The sequence below is a fragment of the Plecotus auritus genome, assembly GCF_963455305.1.
Source record: "Plecotus auritus genome assembly, chromosome: 2".
NCBI lineage: Eukaryota > Metazoa > Chordata > Mammalia > Chiroptera > Vespertilionidae > Plecotus > Plecotus auritus.
In genome coordinates this window covers 33,070,416-33,088,528 of record NC_137771.1, presented here as the reverse complement: position 1 = coordinate 33,088,528, position 18,113 = coordinate 33,070,416, and the positions used below count along the sequence as shown (strand labels likewise).

At 40.7% G+C, this 18,113-nt stretch overlaps 1 protein-coding gene across 7 annotated transcripts in view; it reads left to right on the top strand.

Annotated features, from left to right (window-relative positions):
- The window catches only part of LRRC42 (leucine rich repeat containing 42), a 29,624-nt gene extending 19,858 nt beyond the window's left edge, over window positions 1-9,766 (top strand). For 5 of the 7 annotated variants that reach the window (XM_080657808.1, XM_080657806.1, XM_080657807.1 and 2 more), the window contains 4 exons: window positions 222-310; window positions 482-595; window positions 6,571-6,655; window positions 7,974-8,471. In XM_080657808.1, the coding sequence (XP_080513934.1) occupies window positions 222-310; window positions 482-595; window positions 6,571-6,655; window positions 7,974-8,248 (563 nt within the window). In that variant the 3' untranslated portion in view covers window positions 8,249-8,471. Of the gene's footprint in view, window positions 1-221; window positions 311-481; window positions 596-6,570; window positions 6,656-7,973 lie in introns of all 7 variants that reach the window. The other 2 variants (XM_080657809.1, XM_080657812.1) reach the window with 2 other exon arrangements.
- Window positions 9,767-18,113: the final 8,347 nt, after the last annotated feature.

Here is an 18,113-nt window from a genome sequence, read left to right as displayed (position 1 = left end):
CCTAAAAAGTTAGAGCTATAAAGGATCTTGAGGATCATCTCGTGTATGACTCCTTCATATTACAGATAGAATAAAGATAAGATTCCTATATTTTATTTACTCTGAAAAGTTTGTTCACTCAATATTTTATATTTTATCATTGTGTGGCCTTTTTTTCTGACCTTACTGTTGGCATTTTGGCAATAAACTGTAACTGAATACTACCTGTTTTTGACATCTAGGTAACCCTGAGATCACAGATGCAGGAATTGGATACCTCTTTTCTTTTAGAAAACTAAACTGCTTAGATATCTCTGGGACAGGGCTCAAGGTAGGACTTTTACTCCCTTCTCTTATTTTTTCACACTCACAATTTGATATTTTGGTTCTGTTAATTGGAGTTTAGAAAAAGCTGGTATTTATGATGGTGCTTCTTTCCTACTGAAAACTAGTACTAATTGACCAGATGTGTGGGCTTCCTGTTCTGTCTTTCCCTCACTAGGACATCAAAGCTGTCAAACACAAGCTCCAGACCCACATAGGCCTTGTCCACTCCAAAGTGCCTCTGAAGGAATTTGATCACAGTAACTGCAAGACCGAGGGCTGGGCTGACCAGGTACTGTATATCCACCACCACCACCCCCCCACACACAGTTAATATGGCTTTTTATTTTAATTCTAAGTGTCTTACTCAACACTTTGAACAAACATTAATCCTTTGGTATTTCTTGGCTGAATTGTCATCTTTATGTCAAATCGGAGATACGGATGGCCTATAACTGACCCAGCTACTAAGGAAAGGTATTAGATGCTAGTCCTTAAATCTCATGCTCTGATCACTAGATTGTGCCTTGTCCTTATTGGACCTAGGAGAAAATGTCATCTTATAAAGATTCCGAAAATAAGTGAATTCTGCCCTGCTAATGAAAAAAGCAGTATGACCCAGCTGCAGAAGGACATATTCTCTTAGCAGTCTAGAAAGAGAGTAAGTCACTCTAAGAACGATTCAAACCTGACTCTTCCTCTTTTGGGGCACATTTCTTACATATCAGAGCCTTAGTGAGGAACGGTCTTTTTGTCCTCCTCTCACTGAGTGTTCCCATTTTTATCTTCTTGGCTGAACTTTATGACTCAGTCTTGTCTTCTTGATGGTCTCCCTCAACTTGGTCAAGTACAGGCTTAAGTAGGAAGTCGGAAGGTAATCAAGTATACAGCACCAGTAGATGCCAGCCTGCCTGTGGCTGATGCCTTTCTCCTTTAAACCAATGTTTCTTGGTGGAGGCCTAGAGGGCTCCCCAAACTGTTTTGTTCTGGAGTCCTCCTTGGCTCAAACTGTAACGCATGATGGTGGACCTATCCCAACTATCTGATTGTAGTATCACCTCCCTATAGATCAACAGGGAGGGGAGTGCTGGTGAGTCAGTGTTTCAGAAGCACTTTGAAGTTGGTCCAGAAAATGCATGCTGAACTAATTATCATAGTGCATTGCCAAACACAGTTTGTAGCGCTGGATTAATCCTAGACATAGCCAGTAGTGGACTTGGGGCAGATAGGTGTGGGATGGTCATATAAAGGCTTGATGTAGTTTGGGAGCAGGTTGTCATGGTGGAAAGAGCATAGGCTATATGGAGTCAAAGATACCTGGATTTGGGATCCTGGCTTGACAAGCCAGTTGCTATATGACTTAAGGCAACTTTGAGTCTCTGTTTCTTCATCTGTAAAATGCAGAAACCAGGAGCTCTCTGCAGAGCGTGGTAAGGGTGGATTAAAATAAAGTAAAATACCTAGCTGCCTGGCCTGGAAGTAAGCAAATTGGACTCCACAGCTTCATGCCATGCAACCTCAGCCAGGCCCCTACGGCTTGGCTCCAGAGCTTTATCTGTCTCTTGTTGATCCCTTATTAAAACTGTTTCAGGCTGACTCTGGGCTGCTCCTGCTTCATTCTCAGCAGGTGACAAGGAAAAAATGAGGCTATCTAACAGGAGTCCCCTTACTTCCCTATCTCTGTCTTAAATTTTCTCCATTTCTTCAACCATATTCTACTTTCCTCCTGTATAAGGGGAATAAGGATGCCACTTTATTCCACTGATAAGCCTTTAGTTTTTCATTTTTATCTTTCAGTTCTGTTCCCTACGATCACCAGCTTCCTCTGTGACATTTTACTAATAATTATTTCCCTCTACTGCCCACCACTGCATCTTCAGTCTCACCCTATGTTGGCTGTTTTCTTTCTGTGTATAAACATACTTGAGCTACTCTTACTCTAATGTGTTCCTCCTCCTCCAACAGAACTGTGAATTGTTTTCTGTTATCCATCCCACTTCCTCACTGCCTCCTTAGTTCTTAATCCTTCTTGATCTAGGTCTGGCCTCCATCCTCTACTGCAGGTGTTCTCTTAAAGGTAGCATGTGATCTCATTTTCACCTGCCTTAGCTTTTCTGCAGCATTGACACAAACATGCCTGCCTTATGCTTTTTCTCTCTTGGCTTTTCTCCTGGCTCTCCCCTAACTTTTTCATTTCTGCCTCTAGCTCTTGCTGATTCCTCTTCTCTTCTCAGATACCTCCACTCACGCTCCTGGTGATCATAACTGTCCCTTCTCTCACTTGACCCATTCCTAAATATCATCCATAAATCTCTACCTGGCACCTCAAATTCAGCTTGTCCAGAACCTGACTCATTTTCTCCTTCCCTGTCCCCTAGCTCTTCTTTTTTTTTTTTTTTTTTAATAAATCTTTATTCAGATTATTACAATTGTTTCTCCTTTTTCCCCCCATAGCTCCCCTCCACCCGGTTCCCACCCCACCCTTTGCCCTTACCTCCCCCCCACTGTCCTCATCCATAGGTGTATGATTTTTGTCCAGTCTCTTCCTGAACCCCCTCATACCCCTTTCCCCCTGAGAATTATCAGTCCACTCCCTTTCTATGCCCCTGATTCTATTATATTCACCAGATTATTCTGTTCCTCAGGTTTTTAATTCACTTGATTTTTAGGTTCACTTGTTGATAGATATGTATTTGTTGTTCATAATTTTTTTTTAAAATATATTTTATTGATATTTCACAGAGAGGAAGGGAGAGGGATAGAGAGTCAGAAACATTGATGAGAGAGAAACATCGATCAGCTGCCTCCTGCACACCCCCCACTGGGGATGTGCCCGCAACCAAGGTACATGCCCCCGACCGGAATCAAACCCGGGACCCCTCAGTCCGCAGGCCGACGCTCCATCCACTGAGCCAAACCGGTTTCGGCTTGTTGTTCATAATTTTTATCTTTACCTTTTTCTTCTTTCTCTTCTTTAAGAATACCTTCCAGCATTTCATATAATACTGGTTTGGTGGTGATGAACTCCTTTAGCTTTTTCTTATCTGTGAAGCTCTTTATCTGACCTTCAATTCTGAATGATAGCTTTGCTGGGTAGAGTAATCTTGGTTGTAGGTTCTTGCTATTCTTTGAAAATTTCTTGCCACTCCCATCTGGCCTGCATAGTTTCTGTTGAGAAATCAGCTGACAATCGTATGTGTGCTCCCTTGTAGGTAATTAACTGTTTTTCTCTTGCTGCTTTTAATATTCTCTCTTTGTCTTTTGCTCTTGGCATTTTAATTATGATGTGTCTTGGTGTGGTCCTCTTTGGATTCCTTTTGTTTGGGGTTCTGTGTGCTTCCTGGACTTGTAAGTCTATTTCTTTCACCAGGTGGGGGAAGTTTTCGGTCATTATTTCTTCAAATAGGTTTTCAATATCTTGCTCTCTCTCTTCTTCTGGCACCCCCATAATTCTGCTGTTGGTACACTTGAAGTTGTCCCAGAGTCTTCTTACACTATCTTCAACTTTTTGGATTTTTTTTTTTTTTTTGCTTTTTCGGTTGAATGTTTTTTGCTTCTTTGTATTTCAATTCTTTGACTTGATTCTTGTGTTCCTCTAGTCTGTTGTTGGGTCTCTGTATAATATTTTTTATTTCAATCAGTGTATGTTTAATTTCTAGTTGGTCCTTTTTCATATCTTCGAGGGTCTCGTTATATTTATCGGCCTTTTCTAGGATATTCTTGAAAAGCCTTATAACCGTGGTTTTGAATTCTATATCCAGTCGTTTGTTTTCCTCCATTTCTTTCGTTTGTGATCTGTTTCTTTGATGCCGCATTTTCACTGCTTCCCTGAGTTGGTAGGGTAGATTTGTGTGCTAGGTTTCCTATATGGCCCAGTGGGTCGGCTTCCCCAGTTAACCTGAGGTGGATATTCTTGGTGCACCCCTTTGTGGACTGTGTATACAGCCTTGTTGTAGTTAAGTCTTGATTGTTGTTGGTATCACTGGGAGGAATTGATCTCCAGGCCAGTTGGGTGTGAGGATCAGCTGTGTCTACACTGGGAGAAGTTCGGTGCTGGAGACAACCTTATAAGATTAGACTTGCCAAATTGCAAAAGCCTCTGTGCTCAGCTTGGATGGGGTGGAGTCTCAGGGCGGAGCAGACAGTCTTGGCTTCCCGTCAGCCTTGCCCTTGCGCACGCGCGCCTCCAGACCTCTGCCTTCCCGGCTCCCGAGTCTCTGCCCGAGAGTCCAGATTCCCCCCTGTAAGAGCGTGGGTCCCCAGGGGCTCGCCTGGAACTGGGGTTCAGTGCAATCAGAACTGGGGTTCAGTGCAGTCAGGAGCTTCCGACTCCCTTCTGCTAGGGAAAGCCTGTGGCAACCTCCGCAGCCTTTCTGCACACTGGCGCGCGTACCTCCAGACCCCTGCCTGCCGGGGCTCCCCCGGGTCTCTGAGTCTCCGGGTGCCTTTCTCTCTACCTGACAGTCCAGACTCCCCCTGTATGAGCCTGGGTCCACGGGGTTTCGCCCGGAACTGGGGTTCAGTGCAGTCGGAACTGGGGTTCAGTGCGGTCAGGGGCTTCCTTCCCCCTCCTGCCAGAGAAAGTCAGCCAGGCTCTCGGCCGCCCTTCCTCTCTGCGCACACAAAGACCCTTTGCCGTACCTCCAATTCTCTGTGAGCTTTTCTCTTTCCTTCTAGTTGTAGAATTTCCACTCAGCCAGCTTTCCTGTGGTTCTGGATGGTGTCCATTCTGTCTTTTAGTTGTAGTTTTGAAATTATTGTGCGAGGCAGCAGTTTAAGTGCTTACCTATGCCGCCATCTTGGTTTCTCCCTCACCTAGCTCTTCTCATTGACATGCTTATTTCTTAATGGAAGCGCTGTTTTCCCAGTTGCCCATTGAGTCACCAGATTCAGCCCATCCATCATGGCATTCTCTTAGATTTGTCCACATTTCCCATAATCAGGAAAGTACCGTAGAAGGGTTGACAACTGATATTTATTGAGTGCTTTTTTTGTGCCAGACCCTTCATGTATGTTATCTCATTTAATAGAAGAAGAAATTGAGATCAGAAATTAAATCACTTGCCAAGGGTTCCCTAGCTAGTAAGTAGTAGTGCTAACTCTGGAATTGTATTCTTAAACTGTGTTGTACTACCTCTGTGTCCTAAAAATGTTTTTCTTTATGGTAATTTCATTGCACACCATAAAAAGTATTAAATTTAGCTCTTGTTACTCATGGTATATGTGAAGTAATCGTTTATTTATATATAGTTTATACTTGGCCAGATTTCCAAAAGAATTTGTAGTAGCTTATAATAAAAATACATTTGTAATGGTGGTTTTAAAAATGGCAGCTGATCATGAAGTGTCTTGAGAATATGGAAATGTGGGCATTTTACACACATAGAAGAGTTTTGAGTTATATTTATGTATTTTGAGGCATGAGAGTGAGACTAGGAATGTGTAAATAGTAATGACTAAGGTTTCAAATTTTAGTATTTAGTTTAAGGATATGCAATTTATTTCTAGCTTGGAATAGAGATGAAAAGAGGGAGTGAGCATTGTGGATTTTCCCTGAGTCATGCAAATACACATATCTAACAGGTCTGTATTCTGACTGGCTCTTGCATTAAAACAGAAAGTCCAGCCGAAACCGGTTTGGCTCAGTGGATAGAGCGTCGGCCTGCGGACTGAGAGGTCCCAGGTTCGATTCCGGTCAAGGGCATGTACCGTGGTTGCGGGCACATCCCCAGTGGGAGGTGTGCAGGAGGCAGCTGATCGATGTTTCTCTCTCATCGATGTTTCTAGCTCTCTATGCCTCTCCCTTCCTCTCTGTAAAAAATCAATAAAATATATATTTAAAAAATAAATAAATAAAAAATAAAACAGAAAGTCCAGGCTTGACTTGATTCTTATTCTTTTTTTTTATTAATATATTTTATTGATTTTTTACAGAGAGGAAGGGAGAGGGATAGAGAGTTAGAAACATCGATGAGAGAGAAACATCGATCAGCTGCCTCCTCCACACTCCCTACTGGGTATGTGCCCGCAACCAAGGTACATGCCCCTGACCGGAATCGAACCTGGGACCCTTGAGTTCGCAGGCCGACGCTCTATCCACTGAGCCAAACCGGTTAGGGCTGAATCTTATTCTTATCACCCATCATCTGAAGTAAGATTACTGCAGGAGTTTGTGTTTATGGAAAGGGAACTAAGGGGAACAAGGAAGGTTTGATATTAAAAACTTGAGATTTTGTTCAGATTCAAATCTTTCCAAATACGTTTTAGATTGTTCTGCAGTGGGAGCGTGTGACTTCGGAAGCTGTGAAGCCGCGAGATGCCTTGGAACCTCGAAAGGCAGCTCAGCACTTCTGTGAGAGATTCCCTTTTCTTTGGAATTTCCTTTTTGCCTTTAGGTTTTTTGCACCCTTAAAGCAGTTAACTTGTTTTCACACAATGGGAAAATTAACTGTGATAGTACCAACTTAATTAGATCACCAAGACTTGTGTTCTCAAATAGTTTAGAGCAGCAGTCGCCAACCAGTGGTTCATGAGGTCTGAAAGGTTGGCAACCGCTGGTTTAGAGTAGTACACTTTGAACACCAGTACAAGAAAAATAACTTATTAAATGTATGTATGTATTTATATCCCATCTTGTACCAAAAATGATTTGCAGTAGATAGAATACAGAGATTCATGAGGACTTAAGTGTAGCCAAAAGGTAGAAGCAACTCAAGTGTTCATCAGTAGATTAATGGATAACAAAATGTATTATTTACATACAGTGGAATATTATAAGCCTTAAAAGAGAAGGAAATTTTAACGCATGCTATAATATGGATGAAGCTTGAAGACATTATGGTAAGTGAAATAGGCCAATCAGAAAAAGACAAATATTGTGTGATTCTTCCTATATGAGGCTTTCAGAATAGTCAGGTTCATAGAGACAGAGTGGAAGAGTGGTTGTCAGGGACTGGGGAGGGGTTCAGGGAGTTATGATTTAATAGGTATGGAGTTTCAGGTTTGCAAAATGAAACAGTTTAGTGTTGGATGGTGGTCATGGTAGCACAGCAATGTGAATGCACTTAATGCCACATACTGTAAACTTAAAAATGGTTAAAATGGTGAATTTATTTATATATATTTCACCATAATTTTTAAAAATGAGGCTAAGTGATAATATTGAAGTGAAAGGAAAATAAAGGTAACAAAACAAGAAGCCAGGGTATACCAAAAAAGAAATACATAATGCCATATCGTTTGCTAGAGTTGTGCCATAAACTTGGCTCTTAGAAGACAGTCAATTCCTGATTTTTAATAATAATAGCTAATATTTTTTAGCTTTTACTGTGTGCCAAGCATTGTGCTGAGCACTCTATGTACATTATTTCATTTATCTTTATATCACCCTTATTAAATAGGTTTTATATCCCTATAAAGATGAGAAAACTGAATCTCAAGTCACTTGCCCAAGGTCTCTTATCCAGGAAGTGGCAGTGTACATGCCTTTAACCTGTGCTAGTGCATATGCCACTGTTACTTTATAGGGCACTCAAAAGGGAATAAAATTAATCCAAACATCTCCCTGTTTGGACCTATGTTGTTTTCTTTGGATCATCTTTCTAGACCCAGGCAGGCATTAGCATGCCAGCGTAGTAAACTAATCACCCTTCCTTTTGTCGCTCTTACAGATGGGAAGCGGGCTCGAACAGAAACCCCAGTGAAGTGTCCCCTGGCAGACACCCACATGAACTCTTCTGAGAAACTCCAGTTCTATAGAGAGAAAGCCCCAGACTGCCATGGGCCATTGTTGAAACTTGAAGCTGTCTCAAGCCAGGAGTCAAAGAAGAGCAAGAAGAGAGGTTTTGAGGAGCCAGAAAAGGAACAGAGTAACTCTTCACAGTCTTCAAAGCAGAAATATGTGTGTCTTGCTGTGGAAGACTGGGACTTGTTAAATTCCTATTGATTGGCAGATAAAAGTTGACCTCCCGCTCCCCCCCATCTCTAATGTATGAGGAAAGGGGCTGATGTTTTCCTCTTTGTTTGAATTTACCTATGACATTAGCATAGCAAGCAGATATTTCTACTTTTGTGGTGGGGGAGGGGAATGCTATGGAAGTATGTAATAATTTCTAATGTATATTTTCAATACATAGTAATTTTTTCAAATAAACGTTTTTGCTGTCCTTAAGTTCTGCTTATGAAATATGGACTGGAGCCACAGGAAATAATACTGGTTTGGGATGAAAGGCCATCTGAAATAACAAGGCAGCTTAGCTTGATTTGTTGCCACCCCAATTTGTCCCAGCCAGTGATATATATATGTATGGCCACCATATTGAATGCCTCCTATGTGTCATGCCCTGTCCCCCATGGAAGAAAGGTATTAGCTCCAATTTAGAGTTAAGAAAACTCAGCCTCAAGTTAAGTGAGTTGTTCAAGGTCACAGAGCTTATAAGTGACAGAACCAGAATCTATACTCCCTTCTGTCCAACTCTAAAGCCCACTCTGTTACAGTGCCTCTTAAATAATAGTTACCATTTATTAAAATCCCAGCTATTATGTCTATGAAGTAAAGCACCAGAAATCTTCACAGCAGTTCTACAAAGTATCACCTCTGTGTGACAGATGAGGAACCTGAGACCAATGACTTGCTTGGACCAGTGCTTCTCAAGCTTTATTGTGCATGCAGTCACCTAGGGGTCTTGTTAAAATGCAGATTCTGATTCAGTAGGTCCAGAGTGGGATGTGAGGTTCAGCATTTGTAAAAAGTTTCTGGATGACGCCACTGCTTCTAATTTGCACTTTGAGTAGCAAGTCTCTAGACCTTCTACGGTAGCCCCTAGTCACATGGCCATTGAACACTTGAAATGTGGCTAGCCCAAATTGAGATGTGCAGTAAAATACACACCGGATATCAGGCATTGAAGTACAAAAGAATGAATGAAAGATCAGCATGTTTAAGTATTGATTCCATGTTAAAATGGTAATTTGGGGATTAAAAATGTTCTCCTGCTTTTATTTTTCTAATGTGGCTACTACAAAACGTAACATGGCTTGCATTCGTGATTTGCATTATATTTCCACTGGACAGTGCTGCTCTAGATCATATTCCATTCCTAAAAGCTAGCTTAAAGTTTTAAGGCCTGGCAAGTAAAAGGAAGGGAAAGAGAATACCTTAAGGAATTAAGAAAATTTGCCCAGCCAATTTTGTGACAGGTTTGACATTTGGAAATGCTCTAGAGTTTAACAGGGATTTTAATAAAGGTAGATCTTGGATCTGGTATGTATTTTCTATTCAGAGCTAGGCGAGGTGCTAGCCTGTTGCCCAGGATCATATCAAAAGCTCTGATTTGTGAAAGTTATAAAATGAAAAGCAGAGTAGATTGTTTCCTTTGTAGAAGTGAAGTTGGGTTTTAAAGTGTCATTTGGGTGGACAGCAGCACACCTTGCCAAATTCCTAGTGCAAATAAACAGCCTTGCCAAACTTAGCATATGTTGTTACGCAAACTTGAGTCTAATTTGATTACCCCTACTCCCACTACCCCCACTGTGGTGTTGCAGTGCTATACCAGCAAGTGGCATCTGGAATTACTTCTCAAACATTCCACCTGTTCATATCATTTTGGAAGGCAAATCTTCCTTCAAAGCAATTTCTGATTACTTCTTTTATAAACACAGTTTACTTTTAGAGCTAAGGTTTCATTTTCTTTAATCCTTTTCTTTCAAGCATCTCATTTTCTCTGCTGGTGATTCCCTTAAATATTTCTTGTTTGATCTGAACGATTTATTGTAGTCATTCAGATGGAGTTATGAAAGTCTAGGCTTTGTTTTAATGAATGAGATGAAGGTCAAGAATTTATGACTGGCATAAAATAGATGGGGAAATGTGTGTGTGTGTGTGTGTGTGTGTGTGTGTGTGTGTGTGTGTGTGTGTGTGTTTAACTTAACTGTGAGGATTAAGCTATTTCTAAATTATAATTTCTTATTAGAATTCACTTGCTGACTTACGGACTTTGGGCAAGTGACTCAATTCTGTTAATTCTCAATTTACCTCTTTGAAACTCTGCCACCTACCTGCATAATGCTTGCAAGAATTAATAAATCAATGTTTCACAGTGAAAAGATAGTCTTTGCCTTCAAAAAGCTTATATTGGGAGGTGGGGGATGAGTTAGACAAGAATAGGGCAGTAAATCAACAAGCTAAGTTCACATAGTGAGAAGTACTTTAAAAAAGTATAATGGGATATTGACGGATGGGATAATTAATTTAGATTTTTAAATTAGAGGGTTACAGAAGGCATCTCTGAGGAAATGATATCTGAGTTGAGAAGTAGGGTAATAAGGAGCTAGTCATACAAACATCTGGGTGAAGAGAGTCTCAGGGAAGGAAAACAACCTGAGATGGGAAACCATGGGCACATTCTAGGGACAGAAAAAACAAACAAACTTAAGGTCAGTTGGCTGGTACATAGTGAATAAGTGGCAAAAGATGTGGTTAGGAGACAAGTGGCAGATCCAGGCCTTATGAGTCATGGAATTTGCATTTTACTTCGATGGAATAGAAGGCCACTGATTATGCATAAACCACATGTGATCTGATTTATACATTGAAGAGCGAACCCTTGCTGCTTGCTGGGCCCAATGTATGGAACATGGATCATAGTGGGGGCAAAAAGGGAGCAGGGAGCCCAATCAGGAACATTAAAGTGCAGGTGAGAGATGATGGCAGTAGGACTGGAGTGACAGTAGTGACAATGAGAAGAGGTTGGATTATGGACTATTTTGGAGGTTGAACTGAAAGGTCATGTTGATACATTTGGTGTCAGGGTGTTAAGGAACAGAAGGAGTCAAATCAAAGACAATTGCTTCCTAGGGTTTTGCCTGAGCAACTGAGTGGATAATGGTGTCATTTACTAAGATGGGAAAATACAAGTAAAGCACGGCGGTGTGCGGGGAAATCAAAGGTTCTGTTTTAGACAAGTTTGAGATGCTGATAGGCAATTGGTATATGAGCCTGGAGCTCAGGGGAGTGGTCAGGACTGAAGATATAAATGAACTTGGGGTTCAATAGTATAGACCTGATATTTCGTGCCCATGATTGCATGAAATCACCTAGGGAGAGTGTAGATAGAAAAGAGAAGAAGGCCTGAGACTGGGCTTGGAGCCTTCCCACACTTAGGATAAAGCAAAAGGGGAGTGGATGTTGAAGTCGAAGATAAAACCAGGAGAGTGTATAATATAACCCAAAAGTGAAAATGTTTTGACAAGAAGGGAGCAGTGTTAATGTTTCTGAGAGGTTCAAGTTCTTTACAGAATCCTAGGACATCATCACAGCTCTTCATTTTACAGATGGGGAAGCTGAGGCCCAGAGGGAGGAAGTTGATTCATTGTGATGATTAATTTTATGTGTCCAGTGTGCTAGGTCATGGTGCCCAGTTATTTGGTCAAACACCAGTCTGGGTGTTGCTGTGAAAGTATTTTATAGATGTGATTTACATTTAAACCAATAGGTTTTGCGTAAAACAGGTTGCTCTCCATTATGTGGGTGAGCCCCATCCAATCAGTTGGACGAAGGCGTAAGAGAAAAGACTGAGTTAAAAAAGATTTTTTTTTTTTGAGTTGAGAAGGTAGCCAGAGGAGAACCTCATATAGAAAAAATCTGTTTTGCCTTAGCTGGTTAGGCTCAGTGGATAGAGCATAGACCTGCGGACTGAAGGGTCCCAGGTTCGATTCTGGTCAAGGCCACATGCCCAGGTTGCGGGCTCGATCCCCAGTGGGGAGCGTGCAGGAGGCAGCCAATCAATGATTCTCTCTCATCATTGATGTTTCTATCTCTCTCCTCCTCTTCCTTCCTCTCTGAAATTAATAAAAATATATTTTTTAAAAAAAGAAGTCTGTTTCAACATCAGAAAGTTGGTGACATGACACATGTTTATATGCTGCAAGGAACAAACTTGTAGAGAAGGGAGTAGCCTGGCCACCAGGTCTCTGGGCTGATCAGTCCTTACCCTTCAGGAAAGTAGTGGCCGTGCCAGGCAACAGTGGCTCACAAGGAGCAAGAGGAAGTCTAGGTACAGGGGCGTGAAGGCAGCCCTGGGCAGCTCTCTGCAGGTAGGCTGGTTCAGGAGACTGAACAACTTAATCCCAGGGGGAACAGTCAGTGACCTGGGGTATGTGCAGCTTGAGAGGCCTCAGGGGGAGACAGTTAACTGTTTTCAGAGGAAGGGCTTTCCTGGGGCAGAGGGAACAGATGTGTTTTCTGGATTCAGAACTAGTTAAAGACAGTTTTGGTTCAGTAGCAGAAGGAAATTTCTAAACTCACAGCTGCTGGGAGGGGTAGTAAGTTCCTCGTCTTCAGAAGTGTGCACACAGACGCTGGGTGATTGTTGAGGTTGCTATACAGACAATCAAAGTATCAGGTGGGGGATTAGATGCCCTTTATAAATCCTTCCAGGCTTGGAAATCTCTAACATATCAGGCTTCCCTGGTAATCTCAAAGCGTTTCGTGAAATGGTCAAAAATACTATTTTTTTAAAAAAATATATTTTATTGATTTTTTACAGAGAGGAAGGGAGAGAGAAAGAGAGTTAGAAACATCGATGAGAGAGAAACATCGATCAGCTGCCTCCTGCACACCCTGCCACTGGGGATGTGCCCGCAACCAAGGCACATGCCCCTGACCAGAATCGAACCCGGGACTCTTGAGTCCGCAGGCCGACGCCCTATCCACTGAGCCAAACCAGTCAGGGCTCAAAAATACTATTTTGATGCATTTTATTAAAAATAATTATACCAGCCCAGCCACGATGGCTCAGTGGTTGAGTGTCGACCTATGAACTGAGAGGTCATGGTTGGATTCCTGGTCAGGGCACATGCCTGGGTTGCCTGGGGCTCGACTCCCAGTGTGAGGTGTGCAGGAGGCAGCGATCCATGATGATCTTTCATTATTGTTTCTATCTCTCTCTCCCTTTCCCTTCTCTGAAATCAATAAAAATATTAAAAAATAATAATTAGCCAAAACCGGTTTGGCTCAGTGGATAGAGCGTCAGCCTGCAGACTGAAAGGTCCCAGGTTCGATTCCGGTCAAGGGCATGTAACTTGGTTGCGGGCACATCCCCAGTAGGAGGTGTGCAGGAGGCAGCTGATTGATGTTTCTCTCTCATCGATGTTTCTGACTATCTATCCCTCTTCCTTCCTCTCTGTAAAAAAATCAATAACATATATATTTAAAATATTAATAATAATAATTATGCCACATAATGGTCATGAGGCTTGGTATAGCTTCACAAGATAGCACATCTAGCAAGTGTTGTAGCTCTTGGAAGGAAATCACTGGCTTAGGATTTGGGTCAATGATTCCCAGATGTTCCCAAGGGTCTCTTGGGGAGCCTGTAATAAAAGTGCAGATAACCCTCATCCTTCCATTCTGATTCTGGAGAGTAGGTTGGCCCCAGGAACCTGCATTTTCATCAAGCAACACCCCTGCATGACATCCCATCCCTACCCCCAAGAATCTGATGTGGCAGATCTCAGGACTCCTCTTCGGGAAACTGGATGAAGATGATGGAGTGAGGATGACAAGGATTTTCCAAGGAAAGCACTCTGTAAATCTCTGTGCGTTGCAGAGGAGAAACTATGCATGGCTGTGTGGGGGACTTGCTGGGAAAGTCAGGGTGTAAATTTCAGATTCACTCTCAGGTCCAATATTTCCCTGTGGCATTGAGCAGGCTAAATGGAGAATTTTGCAGGCCTTAACCTAATTTACTTCCGCCACTCCCATCTGGGGAAAATAGGAGACTCAAGTCGCTGCTTCAGACTCCCAGCCTATAAAATGAAATGATGGCTGGGCCCTGCCTTCTCAATGAATGAGGTAGAACAAATCTCCAAATATAGACACCCCCCTACCCTAGGCCTGACTGGGCCTGGAAGAAAGACTTCTGGGAAAGCATCTCCCTCTGCCTTGCTCAAAGATCCAGCAAGCAGACAAGAAGGAGTAATGGGATCAGCTTTACCTTCCTGCCTGAAACAACCAAAAAGTATACAAAGACTATTGGAAGCAACAGTTTTAAAACACTGGACACCAGGCAATGAAGGACAGTGAACCCCGAGAGACAGGAAACAAGGTGAGCCCCACAATTGCTCCAGCTTACTGCCTGGAGAGAGTTTTCAGGCTGCAGCACAGAGAAGGGAATCCAGGCAGATAAAGCCTAACAGAATCCATGAACTAACAAGATGGAGTGAAGAGTTCAGGAAAAGCAAGGCAGTTAATAGTCATAGGAAAGAGTGGTGGAGAGGAGAAAGCTGCAGAAACAGAGAGCTCCAGAGATATGTAGAGAATGCCCCTTGAGGATTCAACAGGTGCATGCGAGGAAACTGCCCGAGTTCAGGGAAAAACCACCCACCAGGATTAGAGGAAGCAGCACCTGATGGCCACATAAGACTGGGAAAACTGGCGTGGCTAAATTAATATCAGACAAGTAGATTTCAGAGCAAAGACTATTACGAGATAAAGAACATTAATTACTAATGATAAGTGGGTCAGTTCATCAAGAAGATGTAACAATCCTAAACATGTGTGCACCTAATAACAGAGCTTCAAAATGTATGTGTCAAAAACTGAGAAACCTGCAAGGAAAATCAGACAAATACACAATTCTAGCTGGAGATTTTAATACTCTCTTCTTGACAAGTAATAGAACAAGTAAACAGAAAATGGGCAGGATATAGTAAACTATCAACCAATTAGGCCTGATTTATAGAATCCACAGCAGCAGAATACACATTATTCTCAAGTCCACACAGAATGGTATATTTCTAGCAAGACCAACGAAGAAAAAAAGAGAAGGCATCAGTGAAAACGATGAACTTCTAGCTAAACCGATCAGAAAAAAAAAGTGGAGATGCAAATTAGAAATACCAGAAATAAGAGAGGTGGCATTACTACAATTTCTACAGATATTAAAAGGACAATAAGGGAATATTACAAATAACTTTATGTCAGTAAATTCAACAACTTTGAAGAAATGGATAAATTCCTGAAAAGATATTGCCAAAGTTCACTAAAAAAGAAATAGATAATTTAAAACTTCTATATCTATTATAGAAGTTGAATTTTTAGTTTAAAACTTTTGTCCAAAGAAAATTCCATGAACACATGGCTCCATTAATGAATGCTATCAAACATTTAAAGAAGAAATAATACCAATTCTATACAAACTATTACAGAAAACTGAAGCAGAGGGAACACTTCCCAACCCATCTATGAAACCCACATTACTCTGATACCAGAACTTGAAGAAGACATTACTTGGTTAAGAAGAGAACACAGATGAAAAAATTCTCAACAAAATTTTAGCAAATCAAATCCAACAAAGGATAAAACATTATGACCAAGTGGGATTTATCTCAGGAAAGCAGGATTAGTTTAACATTTGAAAGCAATTTATGTAATTCACCACATTAACAACAACAACAAAAAAGATCATCTCAATAGATGCAGAAGAAACATTTGACAAAATTCATCCATTTTCAATATAAACTTTTAGCAAACTAGGAATAGAAGAAAATTTCCTCGACCTGGTACAGCTCATCTGTCAAAACCTACAGCTAACATGCTCAGTGGTGAAAGACTGAACATTTCCTCCTCTGGATCAAGAATATCTGAGGTATTAAGGCCCAGGTCTGCTCTCACCACTTCTAGTCAACATTGTAAATAGCCGCTGATAAGACAAGACACCAGATTGGAAACAAAGAAATAAAAGTTTTTATTCAGAGGCTTTATGATAACTATATAGAAAATCTGATGGACTCTACCAAAAAAATCTACTAGAATATGTGAGTTTAGCAAGTTTGTATGATGGGGATCAATCTACAAAAAATAACTGTTTTTATATACTAGAAATAAAACTTAAAAGTACCACTTACTATAAAAAATGTGAAATACGTAGAGATAAATCAGACAAAGGAGTTATAAACCTGTACACTGAAAACTATAAAACATTACTGTGAAAAATTAGAAAACAAAATAAAGGGAGAGATATAATGTAATGATGGGTGAGATGACTCAACAATGTTACGATGGCAGTTCCCCCCAAATTTAATCTGTAGTTTCAATGCAATCCCAGTCAAAATTCCCACAGAACTTTTCTATAGAATTTAGTAAACTGATTCTAAAATTCAGATGGAAATGCAAAGGACCTAGACCAGCCAAAACAGCTTTGAAAAAGAACCAAGTAGGAGGACCAATACTACACGATTTCAAGACTTACTATAAAGGGACAGTAATCAAAACTGTGATATTGATGTCAAGATAGACAAATAGATCAATGGAACAAATAGATTGCAAATAAATGAATAACTGATATTTTACAAAGTTGTAAAGGCAATTCAATAGAAAAAGGAACAACTGGATTCCATGTGCAAAAACCATAACAAAATAGAATTTTGATTCATTCTTTGCACTGTCTTCAAAAATTAACTCAAAATGAATCATAGACTTAATTATAAAACCTAAAACTACAAGTCTCATAGGATAAAATCTTTGTGAACTTAGATTAGGCAATGAATTTTTATTTATTTATTTTTTTAAAATAAATTTTTATTCAGATTATTACAATTGTTTCTCCTTTTTCCCCCCATAGCTCCCCTCCACCCGGTTCCCACCCCACCTTCTGCCTTTACCTCCCCGCCACTGTCCTCATCCATAGGTGTATGATTTTTGTCCAGTCTCTTCCTGAATCCCCCCATACCCCTTTCCCCCTGAGAATTATCAGTTCACTCCCCTTCTATGCCCCTGATTCTATTATATTCACCAGATTATTCTGTTCCTCAGGTTTTTAATTCACTTGATTTTTAGGTTCACTTGTTGATAGATATGTATTTGTTGTTCATAATTTTTATCTTTACCTTTTTCTTCTTCCTCTTCTTTAAGAATACCTTTCAGCATTTCATATAATACTGGTTTGGTGGTGATGAACTCCTTTAGCTTTTTCTTATCTGTGAAGCTCTTTATCTGCCCTTCAATTCTGAATAATAGCTTTGCTGGGTAGAGTAATCTTGGTTGTAGGTTCTTGCTATTCATCACTTTGAAATTTCTAGCCACTCCCATCTGGCCTGCATAGTTTCTGTTGAGAAATCAGCTGACAATCATATGGGTGCTCCCTTGTAGGTAATTAACTGTTTTTCTCTTGCTGCTTTTAATATTCTCTCTTTGTCTTTTGCTCTTGGCATTTTAATTATGATGTGTCTTGGTGTGGTCCTCTTTGGATTCCTTTTGTTTGGGGTTCTGTGCACTTCCTGGACTTGTAAGTCTATTTCTTTCACCAGGTGAGGGAAGTTTTCTGTCATTATTTCTTCAAATAGGTTTTCAGTATCTTGCTCTCTCTCTTCTTCTGGCACCCCCATAAGTCTGCTGTTGATACACTTGAAGTTGTCCCAGAGTCTTCTTACACTATCTTCAACTTTTTGGATTTTTTTTTTTTTTTTTGCTTTTTCGGTTGAGTGTTTTTTGCTTCTTTGTATTTCAATTCTTTGACTTGATTCTTGTGTTCCTCTATTCTGTTTCTGGGTCTCTGTATAATATTTTTTATTTCAGTCAGTGTATGTTTAATTTCTAGTTGGTCCTTTTTCATATCTTCGAGGGTCTCGTTATATTTATCGGCCTTTTCTAGGATATTCTTGAAAAGCCTTATAACCGTGGTTTTGAATTCTATATCCAGTCGTTTGTTTTCCTCCATTTCTTTCGTTTGTGATCTGTTTCTTTGTTGCCGCATTTTCACTGCTTCCCTGAGTTGGTAGGTTTCCTATATGGCCCAGTAGGTCGGCTTCCC